Source organism: Malus sylvestris, chromosome 9 (genome assembly GCF_916048215.2).
Source record: "Malus sylvestris chromosome 9, drMalSylv7.2, whole genome shotgun sequence".
NCBI lineage: Eukaryota > Viridiplantae > Streptophyta > Magnoliopsida > Rosales > Rosaceae > Malus > Malus sylvestris.
The window spans coordinates 10,035,294-10,060,684 of NC_062268.1; the positions used below are offsets into that span (position 1 = coordinate 10,035,294).

The following is a 25,391-nucleotide window of genomic DNA, read 5'->3' on the forward strand; positions in this document are numbered from 1 at the left end:
CACTACCATTCGGTAAACTCCATCCAAAACTGGGTCCATACTGTTCGGTACCTCCCAGCCGAATTGTTGAGGTACCTTTCTCTCACAGGTGTGGTAGTAATCAAATCCGAGAATTTAGTAAACTTCCGCTCTCTATACTGCTGCTTCAGGAGCAATATAGATATAGAAGGACGAGAAAGATTTTCTTCCAGTCAAAATTTGATCGGATATAAACTTCAGAATTGTACCTATACATGGACATAAAAAGGTTTCAATCATGTTTTTCTTCGGGCAAGAATTCATCTTTGCATGATTTGAAACTGTCCATAGCAAGTCAAAGAGCCATGGAGTCCTCGACAGTGAGGTACTTTCATTTGATATGCTTCAGGCATGAGTCTTTGAATGAAGATCATGACGGAGGCTTATTCAGCTCTTCCACACCATAACTGGCTACATTGACTTCGCAACTAGTCGTAGTCAAGAAGGGTGTCATGTCTTGTATTCACATAAAGTAGTTTCTTGTTCGAAACTTCTAAATCAGTGAAATCGAACTTGTTATGATTTGACAATACACTTAATGGCGGAAACAAGAATGTGATCGGTGCTTTGGGAAATAAAATTTCCATAAACATCAAAGTTAGAACATTTAGGTTCTAAGACATGGTTTGGTTTAAACGGATTTAAGCATGGAGAACTTCGGGTCTCAGCATGAGTGTTGCGCGTTAAGAAACTTCAAGTTTCTATGACATTTTTCAGAAACTTCGAGTTCAGAAGTCTAAACTTCAGGTTCATATACTTGCAAACAAATGTAATATATACAAGACATAATATATAAAGCAAAAAAAAATTAATATTAATAATGGGTAGCTTCGAGACCATTTGTGTGAAAGTTTAGGCCCTAAAAAAATATGGAGCTTCGAGTCCAAAAAATATTATTTTAATTGGCTTGGCTACAGGCTAGTGAGAAAAAAAAAATTTGGTTAATAGAACCCAGGCCCAAATATGGGCTAAGAAAGAAAAAGTTAAAAACAACTCCCATTAAATAAGGCAGTTTTTCATGGGCTAAAGTAAATAGGCCCGAAAGAAAAACAAATTTTGCTCTGTAGATTGTAGGTCCATAAAGGAAAACTGGGGGAAAAACCAAAAAAAGCCCAAAGAAATTATAAGCCAAAAAAAGGGGCTGAGGCCATTTGTCTTTCAGAAAAGAATGGCCCAAAATAGAGGCCCAAAAAATTGAAGGACAATTTGTTTAAGCCCAAGACTGTGAGCTGAGCAATTGGGCTGAGCATCGAGAGGAGGCCCAAGGCCTCGAGTTGGGTTACGGACACCCTAGCAAAACCTGAGTATGTTGTCGTTGAGGAAACTAGGCACGACACTACAAGCGGCGACAAGTTCCGAGCAAAATCGAACGGGATTTCGATGGGGTAGGGTTCCAAACATCTGAGGAGTGAGAAATCTTGAACTCTGTGGAGATTTCGAAGGAAAACTCGAAGCCTTAATATCGGGGAGGGGATCGGACGACATCTAGTCGTCAGCTTTCACCACTGTGATGACTTCAAGTCATCGGAAAATCGTGGGCCTTACCTGGAAATGATTGCAGGTCGTCTATGTTGTCGGAGATCATATAACTCGATGGAAAATCACACAAAATTTATGAGGTGGATGGAGAAGATGACATGAACGACAAGTTGTTCGAGACCCTTATGTTTGGCTTAGAGTGAGCTTCGGCTCAGCAGCTCCTGCGCGAGCTGCATGCTCAAGTTGAGGAGTTATAGATCAGGCCCTGTCTAAAGTAGACTAGGGCATCTAAGCCCACTTTTTTTTTTTTCTTCCTATATCCACACATATTTAATTCACATAATAGCAATATCATGATTATAATGCATAAACAATTTATGTAGAATCTAAAATTCGTAAATCATAAAGTTTGGTCATGCATTATGGTGAAGGTTCATGCATTCAAGGCTAAAAAAATATCGAGATAAACACTGTTGTTTTAGAAGAACCTAGATTGCGTGATGAATATTGTGAATGGGTATGTAGAGATTCTTTCTTCAATTTTGGCTTTTATCTTCAAGCTTGTATCACATTCAACATAAGAGAAAAAATAAATTGAATCAATAAAAGTATATGAATTCAATAAAATCAAACTTTAATCAATTAAAAATAATTGAAACGTAATACTCTCCTGATTGAAGACAAATAAATTCTCTTTAGCATAGCGTGAGGAGCGTGCTGATAATGTGTTGTGACATATATTTACTGAGGGGTACGACATGGAGAGAAAGAGAGTGGAGAATAGGCTTGAGGAATTGTGTGTTAATTCCCCAATCTTTGTGCCTTTATTTATAGTAAAAAGAAGGAGAGAAACTGGCTCTCTAAGTACTACAAAGTCTATTAGGAAAGATCTTCTAGATCCCAAAGGATTCCTAGTCTAACTCTACTTAGGATTTACATAATCACAATATGTATTTGTTGACCCTAAAAACTACCAAGCCTATGTGGCGCGCAGGCCGAGTAATTAATAAGCTAATTACGTCATTCGGTTGTGTGCGGGGCGTGCCAACTCGACGGCTGAGCTCGACTAGTGAGTAAAATTTGTTGATGTCGAGTTGGGCGCGCTGCTGACTTCTTAATCTCTCGACTGCGGCCGAGGAAGGAACACATCTCGGCCTTCGGGTTCTAGAGCCTGAAGACAATGCTACTAGTTCTGCGAAGTTCAATATCAAATTTGGCTCCCAGGGTGCCGAATGTAGTAACCTGGTAACACCTCGCTTCACCGAGAAGGCTAATGAGATGACCTCTGCCAAAAAGGATTCGAACATCCTTCTAGACCAAGACTTGGATAGATAACCAATCGGCCTCGTCGCAGTGCTGTTTATCCAAACTGAAGATGTTCGCCGGTTGCCTTCACAGTGTTGTTTATCCAAAATGAAGATGTGTTGGCGAAAAAGAAAATAAAAATCTCAAGATGTTTGAGAGGTTTCGCGTAGAGCGAGGGTTTGCATAGGGCAGTTTATGTGTTGAGTTGGAGCCCATTTCTGTTATCTGCAGCTTTGTATTTATAGCTAAGCCTACGTGATCACCAATCCAATAAAGCCTTTTCCCGGATATACTCCAAAAAACAATATCAAAACAACCGATATTTTCTTTAATATATTCTGCCAAAAACCTCGCCAGCCTCTTTGCGTTGCATCCAGATTTTTTCAAAGAGACTTTGAAAATTCAAAGCATCCTTATCATTTCAAACCAATCTGTCACATCCATCACCAAGTAAAACAAAAAGCCTAGTCTACCTAGGTTTCCTATGCCATCATTATCCATGACTACGATTTTTTTTAGATGATATCAAATCCCTCGTGATGATCTCCTATCAATCAACACGTCTACAGCCAATAGACCCAAGTTAATCTGAACTTTGTTGTTACTGCTTCCCATTAAAGATAATGAGAATCCCACTTATTTTGTACAAGAAAACCGAGATAAAGATAATTATTATGATTAAAAACCATAATATTATTTCTTAACAATAACAAAATATTTTAACTTCCATATCCGACGATCAAGAACCATGCTCACTCAACGGCCTCAGTTGCTTGGGCCGATGGTGTAAAATCAGGTCCAAACAGTATTAGAACATATGTCACAACAACTACAACCTTTTGTTTAGTTTCATTTTTGTCTTGATAGTAATGCAACATTTTTCCTCTTCTCATTAACATTTCTTTCGTGTTTTTTTTTTGGTCAAACTAAAATACTTCCATTGTATAAAAAGGCAAGAACAAGGAAAAGGTAGCTCACCATTTAAATATAAGCGCAATAGCAAATAAGAAAATACATTAGCTATGCCCAAAAGTGGCCAGCTAAACAACAACAAGAAAACCTAAGACTGGAATGGAAACCAGTAGCCAACAGATGTGTCTCCATCGCAAAGCCACCACTAGCACCAAGAGAACAAACCAACGCAACAACAGGATCAACGAAAAATAAGGGTGAGCGAGACACCCACGCAGTGAACGCTCCTATAATCTTACTCAAAGAGGTGCTTAATAAGTTGTGCATTGTGATGAACTATTAACCCAATTCACTCGTTAAAAGGACAATATTGTTTTGTGAAATCATATCAAATGACGACACATCATATCTCATTTAAGGGTTTAACTAGCCTTCATGCACATGCTCACGCATGTGCAGAAGACATTTTTTGAATCACGACGTGCTACATGCGACTTACATATTTTAAATGTATTTATATGCGTGGATTTACAAAAGGAAAGTCAAATATTTGAAGTAAATGAATAATCTTGGATCATGCTGGAAAAACCCTCACAAACTAATCAAAGCAGCTGAATTCACATAATAAAATCAGTATTTCAATTTCTATCTACATTCTATTGAATTTACATTAAGAATAGAGAAAATACTATTTAATAAATAACTGATTGAATCACATTATTGCTAGCCCATTGTGAGGCTAAGCCCATCCATTCCTTCGTAGTATAGATAATATTGTTTGTTCAAAAAAAAAAAAACAATCATTGGACAACTAATTTAATCACATTATTATGCGCGTGCGAAAGATTTTTTTTATAATCGGCATTACACGCTTCTTGAGATGCTTTGAACGTGTTTAAAAATAGATAAAATAATATTTAATGAACAATTTGTTGAATCACATGTTAGTCTATTGTGAGGTACTAATTAAAAAACACTGTACAAAAAGAATTAATTATTCAAAAAACACTATTAAAAAGACGAAAATACCCTTACCTTATTTGGTGCATTATTGTGGGTTGCTTTTTATTTTTTTTTTTGTTTTGGGGGTATTTTTGTCTAAAACTTTTTAGTGAAACTTGTGACCTCAAAAAGAGTTGTTGCCTTTATATATAAAGATAAAATCGCACGATAAAAAGTCAACTACTTTAATTCCCAACTTGATGGAAGTCGTCTACTCAGTTGGAATTTAAAATTGTAAGTGGCCTTTTATTATAGTGGTGGAGATGAGTGTTGAACTTGCACCACAACTTGGGTTCAAATCCTGTTGACTTCCTAATCTAACATCTAATTAAACAAATCTATCATTTATCAAAAAAAAAAAAAAAGGAATTTGGAATTATTGAAGTTTCTAATCCTCACTTAGTCAGTCACTTAATACTATGATCTAGTGGTATTCATCTTCCCACCCAGCTCTCTTCTAATGTAGATAATATTGTTTGCTCACAAAAAAAAAAATATTCTATTCAAAATTTCATTATTTATCTGAAATAACAAAAACCAAGGACGGCAAAAATCAATATACAAATGGACCAACCAGCTCCTAGTTAATTATAAAATTACAGAAAAAGGAAATATAGAAAAGAGGAATGAATGTGTCAAGTTATTTTAAAAAGGGACACTTTGGATGCGGTCCCTAGCTATCAATATTCTTTGATTGAAACCTTGTTAGTTTTTAATTTTTGATTGAGGTCCCTGATATTAATGTAATAATGTAAGTTACTATATTTTTTTAATTAAAAAATAAAAATTGAAATTTGTAATTGTTTGTATTAATGATATTTTAAATAAAACCCATAATTTATGGGATTAAAAATAATAAAATATAAATTATTCTCTCTATTATATTGTGTGTGTGTGTGTGTGTATATATACATATATGTATGGGTACATTAACCAAAATTAACAAAAAAAGTTATTGTACCAAAACATGGATACATTCTCAAATCAACGAAAAAGAATGTACCCATATAAGTTTAAACATGGATTAAAAAATTTGAATGGATTTTATATTAAAAAAGGGTACATTTTACATATAACAAATTGATATATTTGAGAATGAGTACATTTAAGATTAAAAAAATTGAAAAATTATATGAATGGGTAAATTTAAGATTAAAAAATTGAGAATCTTTTTATATATAAAAAAAACTAATAGGTACAAACTTAATTTAATTTAATTTTTTATTATTTTGGAAATGTTTGAATTGAAAATTAATTAGAAGTTTAATAGAGGTGTGAGTATTAAACCCTAAATTAATTACTAATTTTTATATTAAAAAAATTATATAATAAACATGTAAATTCACTATCACATTAATGCTAGGGACTTGAATCAAAATTTGAGAACTAATAAGGTGTTAGTCAATGAACAGTAAAAACTAGGGACCGGATACTAATTTTTCCTTTTAAAAATCACAACCAACGAGGAGAAGATCATCCGCAAATACTTCATGGTCTATTCACAAAACTTCGTGGTTAATTCAAACTGTTCATTTTTTAAATTACCTTGTAAATATCATTTTTGCAAAAAGTTAATGAAAACTAAGGTCGTTTTTAGTTAAACATTAATAGATAAACATGTTGTAATGCTTTTATCATCTATTTTTTATATATCTCGACGACTAAACAATCTTAGCTTTAATATGCGTTTTGACTATAAATACAAAATTTTGTGAATAAATATTTTGAGGAGGAGTACTCCTCCATCATTGAAGAGCCAAAATTTCTCTTCATTCCTATAACCAATAGGATTAAAAGAAAATTAACTGAAAGTCCAAAAAAACTTCTCTTTTAACGAAAAGTCTTTTTAAAGGTATAGTGAATAGTGCCAATTAAAGGTAAAAATGTGGTTTTTTGTTAAAAGTGAACAGTACCAGAAATGTTTTGTTAAAACTCCCTAGGATTAATTCATTCAATAGGAAGAAAAGTAAGGATATGAATATCTAATACGAAAGCAGACAAGTCCTAACAATGTCACACTCTTTGTTATACTATATGTTATGATTATGAAAGCTCAAGTAGGACTTGATGTAATCAAGTCATCTTATCTTCTGATGATGCATCTATGGAGTTCCGAACACATTTTCCTCCAAAAAATTAATCTAAACCCATTTAGAATTTAAACTAACGATAAGTAAATTCTGTTAATTATATATGCCAATGACTTAATGAACGGTAGGTCAATCCTTTGGCCACGTTAAGAGAACTTCGGCCGTGTGAGAGATTAATTAATCAGTAAACATCACATTTTTCATTACATTGTTACTAATGTGATCAGAATACACAATCTTCATCATTTTCTCATGAAACTACTTTTTTTTATCACAAAAATACATGACATAGCAAAAGGTGCAGTCCTGTGCTGGGAATCTCATAAAAATTGTAGTGAGCCAAACGATGCAAAAATTACTGCACCTAGATAATCCTTTTCAATTTAAAAAAAGAAAATTCCTTTAACCAAATGAATCATGTGATCGACTATTGGTTTGGAAGGGGAGAAGGAAAAACAAGTTGGAAATAAGAACTGCAAATTAATAATTGTTTCTACTTCCTTTTGGGGTCATCTGTGGACAATGATGTGTTTAGGTCAGTCGGGCAGGTTGAAATGTACTTCCTTAAGACTTTATTTTTGTCAAATCTCTCAAGCTTAAGACTAGTCGCTTTTAAAAAGAGTGCTTTTAAAATCAACTCTTGATAAAAACGCAAGTAAATTTTAGAAAAATACTTAAAAATACTTTATCCAAAAAACACCAGTTCTTGTAGGAAACACTTCCAAGTGTTTTTGAATCACTACCGTTAATTGATGGTGTCATTAATGTTTGGTAATGGTGTGAGCAAATAATGAAGCTGATTTTCAATAACACGTCATTTATAGAGTTTTGAATCACCAAATGGAGCCCTATTAGTCAAGTTAAACACTAACATTGTCTAGTTATAAGGGATCAATTTAGAGATTTAAAGATCTATAAACGACACACAGAAGCGATGTCTCGCATCAATACTTGTCTAGGTCTTCACTTAATGCTAGTTATCTAACAAGTGTTCATTTTTCAAAAAGGTTACATAATTTGAAATGTTTTAAATGATTGAGGTCAATTAATGTAACCTTTAAATGTTGGATAGTTGTTCATACTTAACCCTAAAATAAAATAAAAAGTTATGAAACATTTCTAAAGATGGGCTAAAATTTAAAATTTAAATGATGATAAAGTGGTGAAATTAGTTTGTTTTGCCATATAAGTTCAAACCAGAGACCAGGGCCCGATTTCATATTCTCATATAACCGTTTTTTCTTGGACTACTTACACAGATCCAGCTGCCCCAAAATCTTGTCTACACCAAATACAATGCTGCATTCTTTAAAATCTAATGCAGGAAACATGAAACATGACATCTCAACCATTAAAAAATTATTACCAAACACCACACAGTAGCACCGTTCATAAAAGAGCAAATGTATCTAACGGACTAAAGCAGCGAGCGTCCAATATCCGGCCAGCAGCGAAAAATTGCAGACAAACTGCAAAATTAAACAAGAGACCGCTGGGGTCAGTGAAGCAGTGGAAGAAAAACGGAAACCAAAAAGCAATTTTAGTTGTCCTATAGTATTATAAGGCATTTAAAAATAATTCAATTGCAACAAATCTTAGTTTCAATTGTACAATCATTTCATCCTGTTCACTGTGTTTATGCTTAATCTAAGTACATCGAAGGGTACAGTGATATTGTCACGCCTTATGGAATTGATTCTAGGTTCATATTGGCCATTAATTCTAAAATTCTACAGTTACAGCTGATAATCATCAAGAAATTAGATTAATTTTGGATAATACTTGTGTTCTCTTGTGAAAATGAACATACTCCACTTCTTTCGAATAAAGTACATTTACCATACAGATTTGATAATCAAAACCGTTTTAACTTTTTAGTCTTCTCATACCTACAAAAAATTATTCAAATCGTCACCCAAAAGCATGAGCATCAAGTAACATATTTATAATGAACCGTCCATTTATATGTTACATTAAGATGACTAAATGACCTTCTGTTCGAATAATGATTAAAAAATTGGATGATGTTATAAACTTCTTTATTTAAGTGTAACTGTGTAAATCCTATATTAAATTTGATTATAGTTATTCTTCTCTCTCTTATTACTATAAATAAAGGCATCATCCACATAACCCTACAAACACATTTCTCTCTCTATATTTTCTCTATGCCGCCGGCCCCCTCTTCCTGTCAGTTAAATATAGGCCACAACAAATAATTCTAATTATGGAGTTTATATATATAAAAAAAAGATTAAATGTGGGATATGTGCATTCCCAATGGGGAAACTCAAGTATTATTCTTAAAAATTTGTCCTAAAAAAGACAGAAAGAAAACAACAAACAGTAAAACACACAATACCCAATCATGTCGAATATGAAAATCAAAACATAAGGAGCATTATAAGAAAACTTGGGTAATTGACAATGGTCACTAATATCAGTTGTGCAAAAGGAGTTGGGTAAAAAACATATCAGGAGCTAATAACCCATCATAGCTAATAGAATATGGAACGGGTATACTACGTAAGGTACTTTTGTAAATCAATTGCAATTGAAAGCTAGTAAGGGTAGTAGGAGAAGGACAGCATGCACATACCAGCATCTAAGGACTGAGTAGCAGCCGATGTCTTCATCAACTTGGCGTGAAGGTGGGGTCGGGGGAGCTAGAGGGTCATCATCCTCTTGGCAGGAAGGGGGTAAGGGCGGGCTTGGATGAGCTGGAGGGTCATAATCGTCTAGGAGGGGAGAGGGTGTGGGGCTTGGGGGAACTGGAGGACAAAGGTAACCCTGATAGCCAGGTGGTGAAGGGCCATAACTTACAATGCTGGTTGTGGGATTACAAACAGAAAGTTCAGAACTTGTTTGTTTCAGAGAAAATTTGAAGGTGTAACATGTTTTTTTTTTCGGACGAAACATTTTGTCGCTCTGGATGCCGCCACCCCTCTTACTGTGGTAACCAGGGTAGTCTGACTTGTTGAACCACACTTTCTCTTTCAAAAACAGGCCTGCTTTCTCAGCAAGTTCCTTCAACTTCCATTGATCATACGGGTAGCCTACCATGTGTGAAACATGAATTTCACCACCTTTGCTGAGCATCCCGCGGGCGCTTTTGAAAAAGGCTTTTAACAAATGCCTGTGCAATCTAGCTCCATTGAAGCTCCATATTAATCACTTATGACAAAGTAATTCAGTAACTAATAGTTATAATACCATATGAGAATTGATAATATGGGTAGACAGAGCTTTAAGAATCTGCATTTTGCTATATAACTGGTCCTGCATCCTCACCATTGCATAAACAAAACTGATTGTGTAACAAAAAATAAAAACAAAATTGATTAACCATGCAATACTTCACTAAAAGATTAAGCAGTATAGAATAACATAGAAGGTTTGTCCTTGAATCCTACGAAAGGTTTGAGGGTTGAATTCTCATTCAATACATACAACAATGTCATAAAAGGAAGGCTAATCTAAATGATTTGGGAATCAATAAGAGATCACGAAATATCTCCACAAATCAGGAATTACATAATTATTGTCCATCATTCACAAAGTAATGATAAGTTACCGGTCACTGCTTAGATGAAAACTTGTGACAACCTTGAAATTAATTAAATTAAACATCCATCAAAATATTTACTAATTACGTCATTATATATTTGTTATTAACACTCCAAATACTCATCCTACACTCATTCCTCCACTTTTCTTTCACTAATGTGAAGTACATGACAACTATTTTGGAGGGCCAATAACAACTCTCTTTCCACTAATATTAATAGGAGCCTAATATTTCATCAATCAGTACAGCGCCAAGTTCATACATAGGCATCAGTGGAGAGCATGTTGGAACAAAGTATGGTGCAAAAGATCAAGGTAAATTTTGTCACTTACTCTATGAGCTCCTCGTCTTTTTCGCACAGCCGATGGTAATGTCCTGCATGAGGAAAGTTGAATATGATAACATCAAATTTCATGGACTTAAGTGTGGGATGACGGTGCATGACATATACATTGACTTCATACAACACCAAGCACCCTCTTTTTTTCAACTCCTCCAAATGCTCCTCACAGCTCCTATGCTCTGTCAATAAAGTATCTGAAAGATTTCAAGAAAATTTATTAATTCATGTAAAACAAATTCAAAAAGATCAAGATAATGAATTTCTGTTTGTAAACATCCATGGAGTCTATAAATTTTACCTTGGGATTTGAGAGTCGTAGCAACCATGTTCCTGGCAGAGCGAAATGCTTTAGCCAAACAGGCAGAAAATGAGAAGTCTCCCTCACCAACCAAGAGTATTTTCTGCGAGCTAGAGTAGTGTCCTATCCGTCTCTGTTTTTTACCCATTCTTGATTTCTGCTCAAGTTCCTTTAAAAATTATAAGTATTCTCTTTGAACTATTTCACTAATATATATATATATATATGTATGTATGTATATATATATATATAGACAGCTGGTGGCTTCGGGAAAATGTGGTCTTTTGGGAAGTTGTAGAGTATTTTAATTATGGTGGTTGATCGGTGATTGTAATATGTATTTGTACCAGGGAGCTGTAAAACCTAAGTTGTTGAATGAGAAAACCATCTCTCTTTTGAAGTGGATGTAGATGTAGGCTATATTTGCCAAAATTCACACCCTAGGCTAATTTGAGGAGAGGGCATAGAGTTCGACAATCATCTTGTTTTTGGCCAAAAAGTGGCTGGAAAGCCTCAAACTCAAACGGAGGAGACTCAGTCCGATTTTCCATCATGGTTTCAAGCACCGGCTATTAACTGGGCTTCGGGAGGTTCGGGAGTTGAACTACGACCTCAAACTCGTCCAAAAAGACGTAGCATGGACGGAAAGATCGTTTGGTTCACTGCAAAACTAGCCGGAAAACAGATCCGTTTAAAACTCGTTCGAAACACACTAAAACGAAGTGGATACTCACCTGCAAGGGGTCTAGAAGTTACTTGTGTTGACGAGAGGCCGATTCGTGGCAACCCAGAGGCAAGTCGCCGTCGAGATCGTCGGGAAAACCGTCGGATACCTTTGGATTTCGAACCGAGCTCGGCTCTCGGATTCTCTGGTTTTCCAGAGAAACAAAACTCAGTTGAGTTCAGGCGGTGAAGGGGTGGAGATGTGGTGATTGAGGGATGTTGGTTCGTCGGAGAGACGGCTATTCTCTGCGTTGCAGAGAGAAGAGGGAGATAACGCGTAGAGAGAGACACGACGAGAGGGAGGAGAGAGAAGGGACACAGAGAGAGAAGCTTCTAATTGAGGGAGAGAAGGCTGTCAGAATACAAAGGAGTTCTTGTTCATCATATGTGTTCTTGAGAGAGAAAGAGAGATTCGAGAGAGTAGCAATCTTAGAGAGAGAAATGAATTGTATCTTGTATGTATTGAATGAATAATCTGTGTTACAATAGCTACACATATATATAGACAAGGCTATCTTAGTCATTAAGTAAGTAATTACTGAGAGACAAGGCTATCTTAGTCACTAAGTAAGTTAACTACGGATAACAAACTTAACTACCTAGCAACCTAACTACGTACACTTGTCAATACCTGAAGCATCTAATACATCTTTACATCCCCTGCAATCTCATGCTTGATTGAACCAAGCATTAGATTGGAACAATGAGACTGAAACAAAGGTGCAGCAAGACCCTTTGTTATACTATAGGATTAAAACTCCCTAGGATTAATTCATTCAATAGGAAGAAAAGTAAGGATATGAATATCTAATACGAAAGCAGACAAGTCCTAACAATGTCACACTCTTTGTTATACTATATGTTATGATTAGTAGGACATGATGTAATTAAGTCATCTTCTGATGATGCATCTATGGAGTTCCGAACACATTTTTCCTCCAAAAAATTAATCTAAGCCCATTTAAAATTTAAACTAACGATAAGTAAATTCTGTTAATTATATATGCCAATGAATTAATGAACGGTAGGTCAATCCTTTGGCCACGTTAAGAGAACTTCGGCCGTGTGAGAGATTAATTAATCACTAAACATCACATTTTTCATTACATTGTTACTAATGTGATCAGAATACACAATCTTCATCATTTTCTCATGAAACTACTTTTTTTTCTCTCACAAAAATACATGACATAGCAAAAGGTGCAGTCCTGTGCTGGGAATCTCATAAAAATTGTAGTGAGCCAAACGATGCAAAAATTACTGCACCTAGATAATCCTTTTCAATTTAAAAAAAGAAAATTCCTTTAACCAAATGAATCATGTGATCGACTATTGGTTTGGAAGGGGAGAAGGAAAAACAAGTTGGAAATAAGAACTGCAAATTAATAATTGTTTCTACTTCCTTTTGGGGTCATCTGTGGACAATGATGTGTTTAGGTCAGTCGGGCAGGTTGAAATGTACTTCCTTAAGACTTTATTTTTGTCAAATCTCTCAAGCTTAAGACTAGTCGCTTTTAAAAAGAGTGCTTTTAAAATCAACTCTTGATAAAAACGCAAGTAAATTTTAGAAAAATACTTAAAAATACTTTATCCAAAAAACACCAGTTCTTGTAGGAAACACTTCCAAGTGTTTTTGAATCACTACCGTTAATTGATGGTGTCATTAATGTTTGGTAATGGTGTGAGCAAATAATGAAGCTGATTTTCAATAACACGTCATTTATAGAGTTTTGAATCACCAAATGGAGCCCTATTAGTCAAGTTAAACACTAACATTGTCTAGTTATAAGGGATCAATTTAGAGATTTAAAGATCTATAAACGACACACAGAAGCGATGTCTCGCATCAATACTTGTCTAGGTCTTCACTTAATGCTAGTTATCTAACAAGTGTTCATTTTTCAAAAAGGTTACATAATTTGAAATGTTTTAAATGATTGAGGTCAATTAATGTAACCTTTAAATGTTGGATAGTTGTTCATACTTAACCCTAAAATAAAATAAAAAGTTATGAAACATTTCTAAAGATGGGCTAAAATTTAAAATTTAAATGATGATAAAGTGGTGAAATTAGTTTGTTTTGCCATATAAGTTCAAACCAGAGACCAGGGCCCGATTTCATATTCTCATATAACCGTTTTTTCTTGGACTACTTACACAGATCCAGCTGCCCCAAAATCTTGTCTACACCAAATACAATGCTGCATTCTTTAAAATCTAATGCAGGAAACATGAAACATGACATCTCAACCATTAAAAAATTATTACCAAACACCACACAGTAGCACCGTTCATAAAAGAGCAAATGTATCTAACGGACTAAAGCAGCGAGCGTCCAATATCCGGCCAGCAGCGAAAAATTGCAGACAAACTGCAAAATTAAACAAGAGACCGCTGGGGTCAGTGAAGCAGTGGAAGAAAAACGGAAACCAAAAAGCAATTTTAGTTGTCCTATAGTATTATAAGGCATTTAAAAATAATTCAATTGCAACAAATCTTAGTTTCAATTGTACAATCATTTCATCCTGTTCACTGTGTTTATGCTTAATCTAAGTACATCGAAGGGTACAGTGATATTGTCACGCCTTATGGAATTGATTCTAGGTTCATATTGGCCATTAATTCTAAAATTCTACAGTTACAGCTGATAATCATCAAGAAATTAGATTAATTTTGGATAATACTTGTGTTCTCTTGTGAAAATGAACATACTCCACTTCTTTCGAATAAAGTACATTTACCATACAGATTTGATAATCAAAACCGTTTTAACTTTTTAGTCTTCTCATACCTACAAAAAATTATTCAAATCGTCACCCAAAAGCATGAGCATCAAGTAACATATTTATAATGAACCGTCCATTTATATGTTACATTAAGATGACTAAATGACCTTCTGTTCGAATAATGATTAAAAAATTGGATGATGTTATAAACTTCTTTATTTAAGTGTAACTGTGTAAATCCTATATTAAATTTGATTATAGTTATTCTTCTCTCTCTTATTAATATAAATAAAGGCATCATCTACATAACCCTACAGTTAAATATAGGCCACAAAAGATGATTCTAATTCTGGAGTTTATATATAAAAAAAGAAGATACGTTATTAAATGTGGGATATGTGCATTCCCAATGGGGAAACGCAAGTATTATTCTTAAAAATTTGTCCTAAAAAAGACAGAAAGAAAACAACAAACAGTAAAACACACAATACCCAATTCATGTCGAATATGAAAATCAAAACATAAGGAGCATTATAAGAAAACTTGGGTAATTGACAATGGTCACTAATATCAGTTGTGCAAAAGGAGTTGGGTAAAAAACATATCAGGAGCTAATGACCCATCATAGTTAATAAAATATGGAACGGGTATAGTAAGTATGGTACTTTTGTAAATCAATTGCAATTGAAAGCTAGTAAGGGTAGTAAAAGAAGGACAGCATGCACATACCAGTCTCTAAGGACTGAGTAGCAGCCGATTTCTTCATCAACTTGGCGTGAAGGCGGGTTCGGGGGAGCTGGAGGGTCATCATGGTCTTGGCAGGAAGGGGGTAAGGGTGGGCTTGGAGTAGCTGGAGGTTCATAATCGTCTAGGCGGGGAGAGAGTGTGGGGCTTGGGTGAGCTGGAGGACAAATGTAACCCTGATAGCCAGGTGGTGAAGGGCCATAACTTACAATGCTGGTTGTGGGATTACAAACAGAAAGTTCAGAACTTGTTTGTTTCAGAGAAAATTTGAAGGTGTAACATGTTTTTTTTTTCGGACGAAACATTTTGTCGCTCTGGATGCCGCCACCCCTCTTACTGTGGTAACCAGGGTAGTCTGACTTGTTGAACCACACTTTCTCTTTCAAAAACAGGCCTGCTTTCTCAGCAAGCTCCTTCAACTTCCATTGATCATACGGGTAGCCTACCATGTGTGAAACATGAATTTCACCACCTTTGCTGAGCATCCCGCAGGCGCTTTTGAAAAAGGATTTTAACAAATGCCTGTGCAATCTAGCTCCATTGAAGCTCCATATTAATCACTTATGACAAAGTAATTCAGTAACTAATAGTTATAATACCATATGAAAATTGATAATATGGGTAGACAGAGCTTTAAGAATCTGCATTTTGCTATATAACTGGTCCTGCATCCTCACCATTGCATAAACAAAACTGATTGTGTAACAAAAAATAAAAACAAAATTGATTAACCATGAAAGACTTCATTAAAAGATTAAGCAGTAGAGAATAACATAGAAGGTTTGTCCTTGAATCCTGCGAAAGGATTGAGGGTTGAATTCTCATTCAATACATACAACAATTACATAAAAGGAAGGCTAATCTAAATGATTTGGGAATCAATAAGAGATCACGAAATATCTCCACAAATCAGGAATTACATAATTATTGTCTATCATTCACAAAGTAATGATAAGTTACGGGTCACTGCTTAGATGAAAACTTGTGACAACGGTGAAATTAATTAAATTTAACATCTATCAAAATATTACTAATTACATCATTATATATTTGTTATAAACACTCACTATCTTTCCACTAATATTAATAGGAGCCTAATATTTCATCAATCAGTACAGCGCCAAGTTCATACATAGGCATCAGTGGAAAGCATGTTGGAACAAAGCATGGTGCAAAAGATCAAGGAAAATTTTGTCACTTACTCTATGAGCTCTTCGTCTTTTTCGCACAGCCGATGGTAATGTCCTGCATGAGGAAAGTTGAATATGATAACATCAAATTTCATGGACTTAAGTGTGGGATGACGGTGCATGACATATACATTGACTTCATACAACACCAAGCACCCTCTTTTTTTCAACTCCTCCAAATGCTCCTCACAGCTCCTATGCTCTGTCAATAAAGTATCTGAAAGATTTCAAGAAAATTTATTAATTCATGTAAAACAAATTCAAAAAGATCAAGATAATGATTTTCTGTTTGTGAACATCCATGGAGTCTATAAATTTTACCTTGGGATTTGAGAGTGGTAGCAACCATGTTCGTGGCAGAGCGAAATGCTTTAGCCAAAGAGGCAGAAAATGAGAAGTTTCCCTCACCAACCAAGAGTATTTTCTGCGAGCTAGAGTAGTGTCCTATCCGTCTCTGTTTTTTACCCATTCTTGATTTCTGCTCAAGTTCCTTTAAAAATTATAAGTATTCTCTTTGAACTATTTCACTATATATATATATATATATATATATAGAAAACTCGTTCGAAACACACTAAAACGAAGTGGATACTCACCTGCAAGGGGTCTAGAAGTTACTTGTGTTGACGAGAAGCCGATTCGTGGCAACCCAGAGGCAAGTCGCCGTCGAGATCGTCGGGAAAACCGTCGGATACCTTTGGATTTCGAACCGAGCTCGGCTCTCCGATTCTCTGGTTTTCCAGAGAAACAAAACTCAGTTGAGTTCAGGCGGTGAAGGGGTGGAGATGTGGTGATTGAGGGATGTTGGTTCGTCGGAGAGACGGCTATTCTCTGCGTTGCAGAGAGAAGAGGGAGATAACGGGTAGAGAGAGACACGACGAGAGGGAGGAGAGAGAAGGGACACGGAGAGAGAAGCTTCTGATTGAGGGAGAGAAGGCATGAAGCCTTTTGATTCGATGAGTGTGACCTTACCCCAAAGAGTTAAAGCTTTGTTTCGTAGAAAACAATCCCACAAACGAGAATTTTTAAGTTGCCATGAAAACAAGTAGTACAACACGTTTTGTAATAAAAGTTGTATGAAATTTTATGTTTTAAGTTATTAATATTTTAGTACACATATCTTACAATTTGTATAACGATACATGATATACGATTTTGAGTATCGATCACATTGATAAATCTCTCTCCACAAACCACAAAACCCATAAATCAGATATTTCTTTATAGAATAATGCTATAGAAATTAAATTTAAAGACTAAATTTACAAATTAAATAATGTGTCATCAATAAAAATAAACACAATTATCAACGTTTAAATAATAAACTAATTATCAACCCCTATTCTCTAGTTTTCAAAATTTTGTTTCTAAATTTAATCTACCTAGCATTACCCTTTTTTATTACCAACCGACAGTCAGCCTGAAAACTATCACGCCCATGTAAGCAATGACATCACACCCATACGTGATCATGAGATTGCAAACATTTCCCACTTTGAATTATGAAAGACCATTCCTTACGAGAGGAGGAAACCCAGAGTTTTGTTAATCATAGCATCTCTAACTTTTGGTTAAAATCTAAAAATTTAACTTTAAAATATTTAAATTTTAAAACAAAACTATACTTTTGCTAGTTCTAACCAAAATTTTAGTTCGAGATTACTAAAAAATAAATTTAGACTAGATTTTTCTTGTTTAAATATATGTAAATATCATAATTTATTTTTATGAACATTTTAACATAAAAATATTTAGATTCCAAGAAAAGTTGAAAATTCACCAAACATACCCTATGAAACATGTATTTATAGAGTTTTTAGATGAATTTTTATTTAAATATTTTTTAATTGTTTTAGTTGTTAGATTTAATTCTGAATTGAAAGATTTTTTTTTCATTAAATTTAATCATATTCGATCTCAGCCGTTATATTTAATGTATTTAAAAATTTAAAATTGCCCAAATTTTTTGTTTTAACTCAGAACTTATTTTTAAACCCAACTATTAGAGAAATATTGAGTTAGTTTAAAATCTAACTTTTGGTGGGCCAGCTTTTTAACCTGACCAAAATTTTGGGTTAAATTTGTTCAAATTTTATGTTTTAATTCAAATTTATTTTAGGTCCTACCATTAGTTTAAAACTAGTTTAAAACTTAAAGCTTTAGATTTTAATTTAAAGGTTGAAGATAATCTCAAAAAAGATCTGAGAACACCAAAAGCAAAAGGGAAAATAAAAGGAAAAGCAAAAGAAAAAGAAAAAGATAAAAAGGAGACATCATCGTGTTCGTCGTCTTCATGCCTACCAGCAGATGTATTTGCAGATGGCTTGAAGGATTGTAGTAGACTGGCCAATATAAGAAGAGTAAACCTAGGTAGAATAATGGGAACTTTAACGAAAAGCACCCGGTACTGTTCACTTTAATGAAAAACCACATTTTTACACTAAAAAGTCAATCCTGGTACTATTCACTTTACTTTTTATTTTGTGTTTATCATTAAAACTCAAAGTTTTCAAACCCTTTTCATTAGTTTTCCTTATAATTAGAATAAAGGGAACTTTAATGAAAAGCACCCAGTACTGTTCACTTTAATGAAAAACTCAAAGTTTTCAAATCTTTTTCATTAGTTTTCCTTAGAATAAATTGGTAGATTATATTTTACAACTTATATGATGTGTCACAAATAAATAAAAAGTACGTTAATCAACATTCAAGTAATAATCTAACTATTAACTCTATATCATTTAATTTATAAAATTTAGTCTACACAGTTAATCTTACTAGCATTACCCATATAAGAAACTTCTGAATGAGGGGAAAGGGACATAAAAAAACCAAGAGAGAAAAGGAGAAGACTAAGCACATTTTTAGTCAGAGAAAACACACGGTTATACAAAAAGGGTAAATTACATAGTGCCTCCTCAGGTTTAAAGTTTATTACAATCACATACAACATCTTTAAAACATTTCACTTTCATACCTCACCTACTATTTTATTTCAATTTCATACATCTGTTAGAAAATCTGTTAAGTAAACCGTTAAATTATGACGCGGCAAATAAGGAGTCCTCATTTGTGCTGACATGGCTACCACATTTATGCCACGTGGCTAAACACTTAATAAAAATATAAAATATTAAAATAATTAACTAAAGAAAAGTAAAAGAAAAAAAAAACCCCAGAAATCGTTTTCCCGACCCACCCCTTCTCCCATCCATTATCACCCACCCCAAAATCCTACCCGAGCCACCCCTTTCTCCCATCCCCCATCATCCCTCCCAAAAATCACCCATCACCCACCCCCAAAAAATCCCACCCGAGCCACCCCTATCTTCCATCCCCATAACCTCTTCCTCTTCAATCGTCGGAAAAACTGGGAAATTTCCCCAAGATGAATCAACCACAAAACCAGTCCAAAAATCATATACCATACCTAAAATTGATACTAAACGACGAGAGAAATTCACCAAAAGTATTTTCGAAACTCATCCACATTAAAAATCACGAGATCTTGGCCGAAAAATATGGAGGTCGTGGTCTGGGTTCGCGTTCATAGTCCAAGGTCTAGTTTTCTGGGCTCAAAGGTTGGTAAACCTCGTCGAGGTGGCGAGCTTAGGTGGTGGTGGTGTGATTCAAGGTCTTTGTGCAAAACTGAGAGAGTGAAAGTGAGGTGAGAGAGTTTGAGATGAGGAGGAGAGGAAGAGCAGGACAAGGTGTGGTGGTTGAGTGGTTCTCCGCCATGAAAATGGCGATGGTGGTGATCTCGGTGTTTTTGTGTTTGCAGAGGAAGGGGGTGGGTGATGGGGGATTTTGGGGAGGGGTGATGGGGGATGGGAGAAAGGGGTGGCTCGGGTGGGTGATGATGGATGGGAGAAGGGGGTGGGTCGGGGAAGATGATTTCTGGGTTTTTTATTTATTTATTTTAATATTTTAAATTTTTTATTAAGTGTTTAGCCACGTGGCACAAATGTGGCAGCCATGTTAGCACAAATGGAGACCTCTTATTTGTCACGTCATCACTTAACAGTTTACTTAACAGATTTTCTAACGGATGTATGAAATTGAAATAAAATAGTATGTGATGTATGAAAGTGAAATGTTGTTGTATGAGATTGTAATAAACCTCAAACCTGAGGGGGTACTATGTAATTTACCCATACAAAAAAAATCCTCCCCAGTTTCCAAAGTATTTCTCATTTCCCTCCCTGTAACTACAGTTCATATAATGAGAAATTGCTAATGCTCGAGGACGTAAGCACAACTTGCTGAACCTCGTTAAATTTCATATATTATTTACTTTACAAACTGCATACATATTTCGTATAACCTGCAAAAAATCTATTCCAACATTTACCAATTTGTTATCGAACTTTAAACGAGCATAAAACTTCGTTCAAGTTCGATTTGTGTCCAGTTTGCGCTCACACCTACATGTTGTCAAGCACTATTCAAATATAGTAAGAATTAAGACAAATTATAAACTGAGTTCAAATGTCCACGTAGGATTTCAAATTAGCCCAATATGGAAGTTTTTTGTCATTTTACAATTTTTTGAAAAAAAATTACAACAATTTAGGAACGGGTTGTTACAATCTATCCCGTTTAAAAAAAATTCAGTCTCCATAATTTCTACATTACAAAGAATACAATCAAAATAACAAACATGGATTGGGAGCTCACTCGTTTCTAGTCTGTCATTGTTACCTCATCGTAAGTATGATGATGGTTGATCTCCTAAGGCCGGGGTTGGATCACATGTTAGGACTGAAACGTATCTACGTGGCATTCTAAAAGTAGTGAATCCTGGAAATGATTTGTTTAGAAGTTATTTTAAAATGAATGAGAGCAATTCTAAAGTGAGTGATTTTAGAACTAATTCTTAATAAAAAAAATGTAGTGAATCCTGAAAAAATACTTACAATACTTTCTCCAACACATAATTGGTGATTCTTGAAGGAAATCCTTCAAGTGCTTTTGGAATAAAAAAAACATTTTCACTAAAAACACTTAAGTTGTTTTAAATACATTTCTAAACCAGCCCTTAATTAAAATGAAATTCCCAAGCGACTAATTCGTTTCCCTTCATAGTAAGGAAGTTGTACAACTCTTAGAAAATCCAACCTAAGTGGTGGAGAGAATTTTTAATCTGTTAAGAACAAAGCCAAGTATACTAAATGTAATAATACAATTGGTTAGAAACTTAAAGAAAAAAAAATTCAACCAATTATATTATGACACATGGCATAGGATGCTCCCATCACCCTAAAAAATTTCTCTGGGTGGTGGATATTGATAGGTTTTCCTATCCAACCTAGTACGTTTGATAGTCTAAATCCTAGATTATTCTATTGTCTGTCAGAAAAACCCCTAGCCCTCATGCTCATAACCGAGGAGGAAAACTAGCCAATAGCCTAGCATGGAAGACGACATCCTTGCCGACATACTATCAAAACTACCAGCCAAATCTTTACTACGATTCTGGTGTGTCTGCAAGTCATGGCGTGCTTTAATCTCCAGTTCCTATTTTATTACGAAGAATTGCAGTCGCTCATCACTGAAAGGCATCAACACCAACACTGCCTTAAACATCCTTTATTCAGTCAATCCTCTCCGATACCTAGACAACAATGCACTATTACACCACAAGGCTGGCGACGGTGTCGTTGTGAGAACAAACCCTAGGCGTATTTCCTCTCATTTGCAATTTGTGGGTTCGTGCAATGGGCTTATATGTTTTCTTTCATCAGACCACACTTCATCTTATGGAACCCTTGTACAAATGGCATCAACAAGTTTCCGTTCATACCTAGTTGTATCGATTTCAGTTGGCAGCGGACATTTCATGGGTTATGATTCCACCACTCAAGATTGCAAGGTCGTATCGTGCGCAAAATCTCAATCAGAAGTCGTTGTGGCCGTCTATGCACTAAAAACCGGTTCTTGGAGGACAGTCAAAGACACCAATTTCGGTCTCATGATTGGGCCGGGGTGCATATTAAATTGAGATCTTCATTGGCTAGAGCTCGCGCGCGATGGTCATGGAAATGTGTGATTTTATTCAAAACCAAGAATTGTCTCTTTCGATTTAGGGGAGGAGAAATTTCACCACGAGGTGGTTCCATTACCCAGTATTGTCGTCGATGGCGGCGGAGAATGTTATGGATATGATAGCATCTGGACTAATGGAAATTCTCTCTTCCTATACACCCATGTGATTAAGAGACGCAAGTTTGAAATATGGGAGACTACAAGAAAAAGGCCCTTTCGGCGACACTTTATTTGCAAGAGAGCACACGACCATTGCGAATTCTCAATAATTTAGCGCGCATGGTGTTTGGGATAAAACTTTTGGGATACTAGTTTAAGTAACGTCACAAATGATGATATTTGATACGACACATTTCCAAAAATTTCATTTACCATATGTTTGGATAAAGAAATTTAAAATTATTAAGGAATTTTAAAATGATGGAAATTGAAATGAAGAGATTTTATTTTCTAGAATTTGTGAATTTTGTTGTTTGGTTAACCTAAAAGAACAATGGAATTAAAAACCGAATTTGTTAATTTTAATCTTCCAATCATAGAAATTGGGAAACGACACCTATTTACATGGAATTTAAACTTGGAAATTGAAGGTCCCAAATTCCAAGTTTTTTTTCCATGCGAAAATTTTAAATTTTTATGTTATAAATCTAAACAAAAAAATTAATGCATATCAATTTATAAATTTTGATTTTTATCTAAATTTAAGTTTATTTTTGTTATTCAAACATGATAGCGCGCCCCATCTTTAGAAGAAAGATATTTCACCGTTTTTAATCTTTAGGTAAAGTTACTGGCTGCCTCTCAGATCTGAAATCAGGTTGCCCCAAATCAAATCCCCTCTCTCCGATTCGCAGTCGAGCGTCGATTTCCAGCGAAGCTACGCTCCGATCACTTGACGTATGCTCTCTCCCTCTTTTTCTTTCCCGATAAAAGTTTTGATGAATGAAAAATACGATTCCGTTTCTTGCTTTTTCTCAGTAGCCAAACAGAAATATCGCTCGGTGTTTCATACTTACGGAATGGTCTTTGAGTTCTCTTTGTAAATGAAGTTTTGATTTCTCTTTTTGGTGCCCAGTGCGTTCCAGACGCTGATTATGATTTACAGTGTTAAGGAGTTTTTGGAAGATGGGGTTTATATACCCACTGATGTGAAGGTGAAGCAGATGAAGAGGGCGATGCCGGACTGCGTGACGGTGCAGAAGAAGTTTAGCAAGGATAGGGATCCGGTGGCGACTGCTTATGAGGTTAGGGATAAACCCTCGGCGTTGAAGGCGGAGGATTGGGACTGGGTTGTGGTGGTTTTCGTCTTGTCGAGATTTTCGATAAGAGTAAGTGGAAACTTTTAGTTCTAAGGTTTTAATTGCACTGAGAAATTGTTATCTTGGTCATTGAGATCGTAGCTTTCTGAATTTGTTTTATGTGACTTTTGAAAGCGCATTCTAGCTGATATGGATTGTGTTGTTTGTGTATGTTGTCTTGTGATGCAGTTAAGGGGTTTTTCATGCGATTCGAAGATGATAGTGTGGAGTTAGCAACGATTGTGAACCTGTGGAATGTGAAGATCATCTCGGTTGGTTGGTAGAATTTATTTGATTTAATGTGTTACCAGTAAAAAGAGGTCGCACTTGGTGCGATGGTAAGTACCTTCGCCCATGAGCGGTAGGTCTCGGGTTTGAGACTTGGGAGCAGCCTCTCCATAAAATGGGGGTAAGGCTAGCCGACATTCACCTCTCCCAAACCCTGCGTAAAGCGGGAGTCTTGTGCACTGGGAACGACCTTTTTAATGTGTTACCAGTAAAAGTTCCACCGAGTTATGCTCGTAGGAAAAAACAAATTAATTGTCTTAATTTGCTGCCGCAATGGAAAAAAGAAAAGAAGAAATGGTTCCCTTTCATTTATGCTTGTAGGAAAATCAGAATGATTCAGCTTTCAAGGTTAATGGTTTGTTAGACCCCTGGAACCATTATGCACACGAGTAGTTAATTAGTTACCCCTTCATTTGTGCTTTAATTATCTGGATTTGTATCGCTACAATGAAATAGGATTGCTGTTATTTACCTGTGAGAATTTCACTGCATCGAATATGTATAATTACCAAAATAAAAAGTACACGGGAGGGGGGGATTGCTTGTGAATTTCTAAGATTGCTATGTTGTGAAGCCTACGTACCAAATAATTTTCACACTGTATCATTATTTAAGATTTGCATAGAAAAGGAGGACACACTTGTTATTTCAAAGGGAAACTCCTTTTTGTTAATACCTTGTCTTATATGAAAATGTTCTCTCATGGTTTTATCGCTTAACGTGTGCTTTTGACTGCAGATTCCTTGTCCGCAGTGATATGCCTCTCAGAGTGCTTGCCAAGTTTATTGGGGTTCAACTTGTTAACTTTCATATTCAATTGTATTTCAAGAACACTGTACCTCCCATTGGTAAGCAGAGCTGCAATTTTTTTCTTTTTGTTTCCCAAATTATTTGCCGACCTTGTGTTTGTAATAACTTTAATTCTTGCACTGTTGCAGAGGCTTTGATGTCTGAATTTGATGCGGAGAATAAGGGTGACAATGGAGATGTTCACACAACCTACACTGGCAAAGGGAAAGGAGACGACTCTGAATCATTAATGTGTTACCACTTACCAGTAAGAGTTCCATTGAATTAGATACCTTTAATTCCCAGTCAGTAGGTGGACATACCTCTGTTTTAATTTGAGCCTCTATGCAGAGGACTAAGAGTAGAGCTGCTGCAAGGAGTGACATAATTACTCGCAGGGTCAAGGGGAGGAAGGTATTTGTCGAACTAACAAGCCAATCTGGAGTGACATAATTCCTATAGGATTATAGATGGTATAAATGTTTAGGATTATGCATATATGTTTAAATACTAGAAGTGAAATACATTCTTCATTCTCAAAGAAACCAAATAAATGTTTTTTTGATTTGTGAA

The 25,391-nt window shown here is 35.3% G+C and overlaps 3 protein-coding genes across 12 annotated transcripts; 1 reads left to right on the forward strand and 2 right to left on the reverse strand.

Moving 5' to 3' along the window:
- Positions 1 to 7,966: 7,966 nt before the first annotated feature.
- On the reverse strand, positions 7,967 to 11,893 carry LOC126582084 (uncharacterized protein At4g26485-like). 2 transcript variants are annotated; one of them, XM_050246079.1, is made up of 5 exons: positions 11,750 to 11,893; positions 11,016 to 11,172; positions 10,707 to 10,911; positions 9,406 to 9,951; positions 7,967 to 8,275 (listed from the first exon to the last, which is right to left on the reverse strand). In XM_050246079.1, the coding sequence occupies exons 2-5, from the start codon at positions 11,161 to 11,163 to the stop codon at positions 8,224 to 8,226; spliced, it is 951 nt and encodes a 316-aa protein (XP_050102036.1). In that variant the 5' UTR covers positions 11,164 to 11,172; positions 11,750 to 11,893; the 3' UTR covers positions 7,967 to 8,223. The 2 variants fall into 2 exon arrangements, with proteins under 2 accessions (XP_050102036.1, XP_050102037.1); XM_050246080.1 differs by having other exon boundaries at positions 11,016 to 11,184; positions 11,750 to 11,877.
- A 1,937-nt stretch (positions 11,894 to 13,830) lies between these two features.
- LOC126582083 (uncharacterized protein At4g26485-like) lies at positions 13,831 to 17,416 on the reverse strand. Of its 3 annotated transcripts, none has more exons than XM_050246078.1 (5): positions 16,995 to 17,416; positions 16,720 to 16,876; positions 16,411 to 16,615; positions 15,194 to 15,730; positions 13,831 to 14,109 (listed from the first exon to the last, which is right to left on the reverse strand). In XM_050246078.1, exons 2-5 carry the CDS (start codon positions 16,865 to 16,867, stop codon positions 14,058 to 14,060), a joined length of 942 nt encoding a protein of 313 aa, XP_050102035.1. In that variant the 5' UTR covers positions 16,868 to 16,876; positions 16,995 to 17,416; the 3' UTR covers positions 13,831 to 14,057. The 3 variants fall into 3 exon arrangements, with proteins under 3 accessions (XP_050102035.1, XP_050102033.1, XP_050102034.1); XM_050246076.1 differs by having other exon boundaries at positions 15,194 to 15,739; XM_050246077.1 differs by having other exon boundaries at positions 15,194 to 15,739; positions 16,720 to 16,888; positions 16,995 to 17,235.
- Positions 17,417 to 23,189: 5,773 nt separating this feature from the next.
- LOC126582089 (uncharacterized) lies at positions 23,190 to 25,391 on the forward strand. Of its 7 annotated transcripts, none has more exons than XM_050246090.1 (6): positions 23,190 to 23,340; positions 23,519 to 23,771; positions 23,931 to 24,021; positions 24,768 to 24,877; positions 24,968 to 25,086; positions 25,170 to 25,391. In XM_050246090.1, the coding sequence occupies exons 4-6, from the start codon at positions 24,787 to 24,789 to the stop codon at positions 25,269 to 25,271; spliced, it is 312 nt and encodes a 103-aa protein (XP_050102047.1). In that variant the 5' UTR covers positions 23,190 to 23,340; positions 23,519 to 23,771; positions 23,931 to 24,021; positions 24,768 to 24,786; the 3' UTR covers positions 25,272 to 25,391. The 7 variants fall into 7 exon arrangements, with proteins under 7 accessions (XP_050102047.1, XP_050102045.1, XP_050102043.1 ...); XM_050246088.1 differs by having other exon boundaries at positions 23,931 to 24,017; XM_050246086.1 differs by having other exon boundaries at positions 23,931 to 24,013.

Coding starts and splice junctions, on each gene's coding strand:
- LOC126582089 (XM_050246090.1), top strand. CDS start 24,787: ATGCCTCTCAGAGTGCTTGCCAAGTTTATTGGGGTTCAACTTGTTAAC. Junction 24,878..24,967: donor GAACACTGTACCTCCCATTG/GTAAGCAGAGCT, acceptor GCACTGTTGCAG/AGGCTTTGATGTCTGAATTT. Junction 25,087..25,169: donor TAATGTGTTACCACTTACCA/GTAAGAGTTCCA, acceptor GCCTCTATGCAG/AGGACTAAGAGTAGAGCTGC.
- LOC126582083 (XM_050246076.1), bottom strand. CDS start 16,867: ATGGGTAAAAAACAGAGACGGATAGGACACTACTCTAGCTCGCAGAAA. Junction 15,740..16,410: donor AAAGACGAAGAGCTCATAGA/GTAAGTGACAAA, acceptor CAATGGAGCTAG/ATTGCACAGGCATTTGTTAA. Junction 14,110..15,193: donor TACTCAGTCCTTAGAGACTG/GTATGTGCATGC, acceptor TTAATTTTGCAG/TTTGTCTGCAATTTTTCGCT.
- LOC126582084 (XM_050246079.1), bottom strand. CDS start 11,163: ATGGGTAAAAAACAGAGACGGATAGGACACTACTCTAGCTCGCAGAAA. Junction 9,952..10,706: donor AAAGACGAGGAGCTCATAGA/GTAAGTGACAAA, acceptor CAATGGAGCTAG/ATTGCACAGGCATTTGTTAA. Junction 8,276..9,405: donor TACTCAGTCCTTAGATGCTG/GTATGTGCATGC, acceptor TTAATTTTGCAG/TTTGTCTGCAATTTTTCGCT.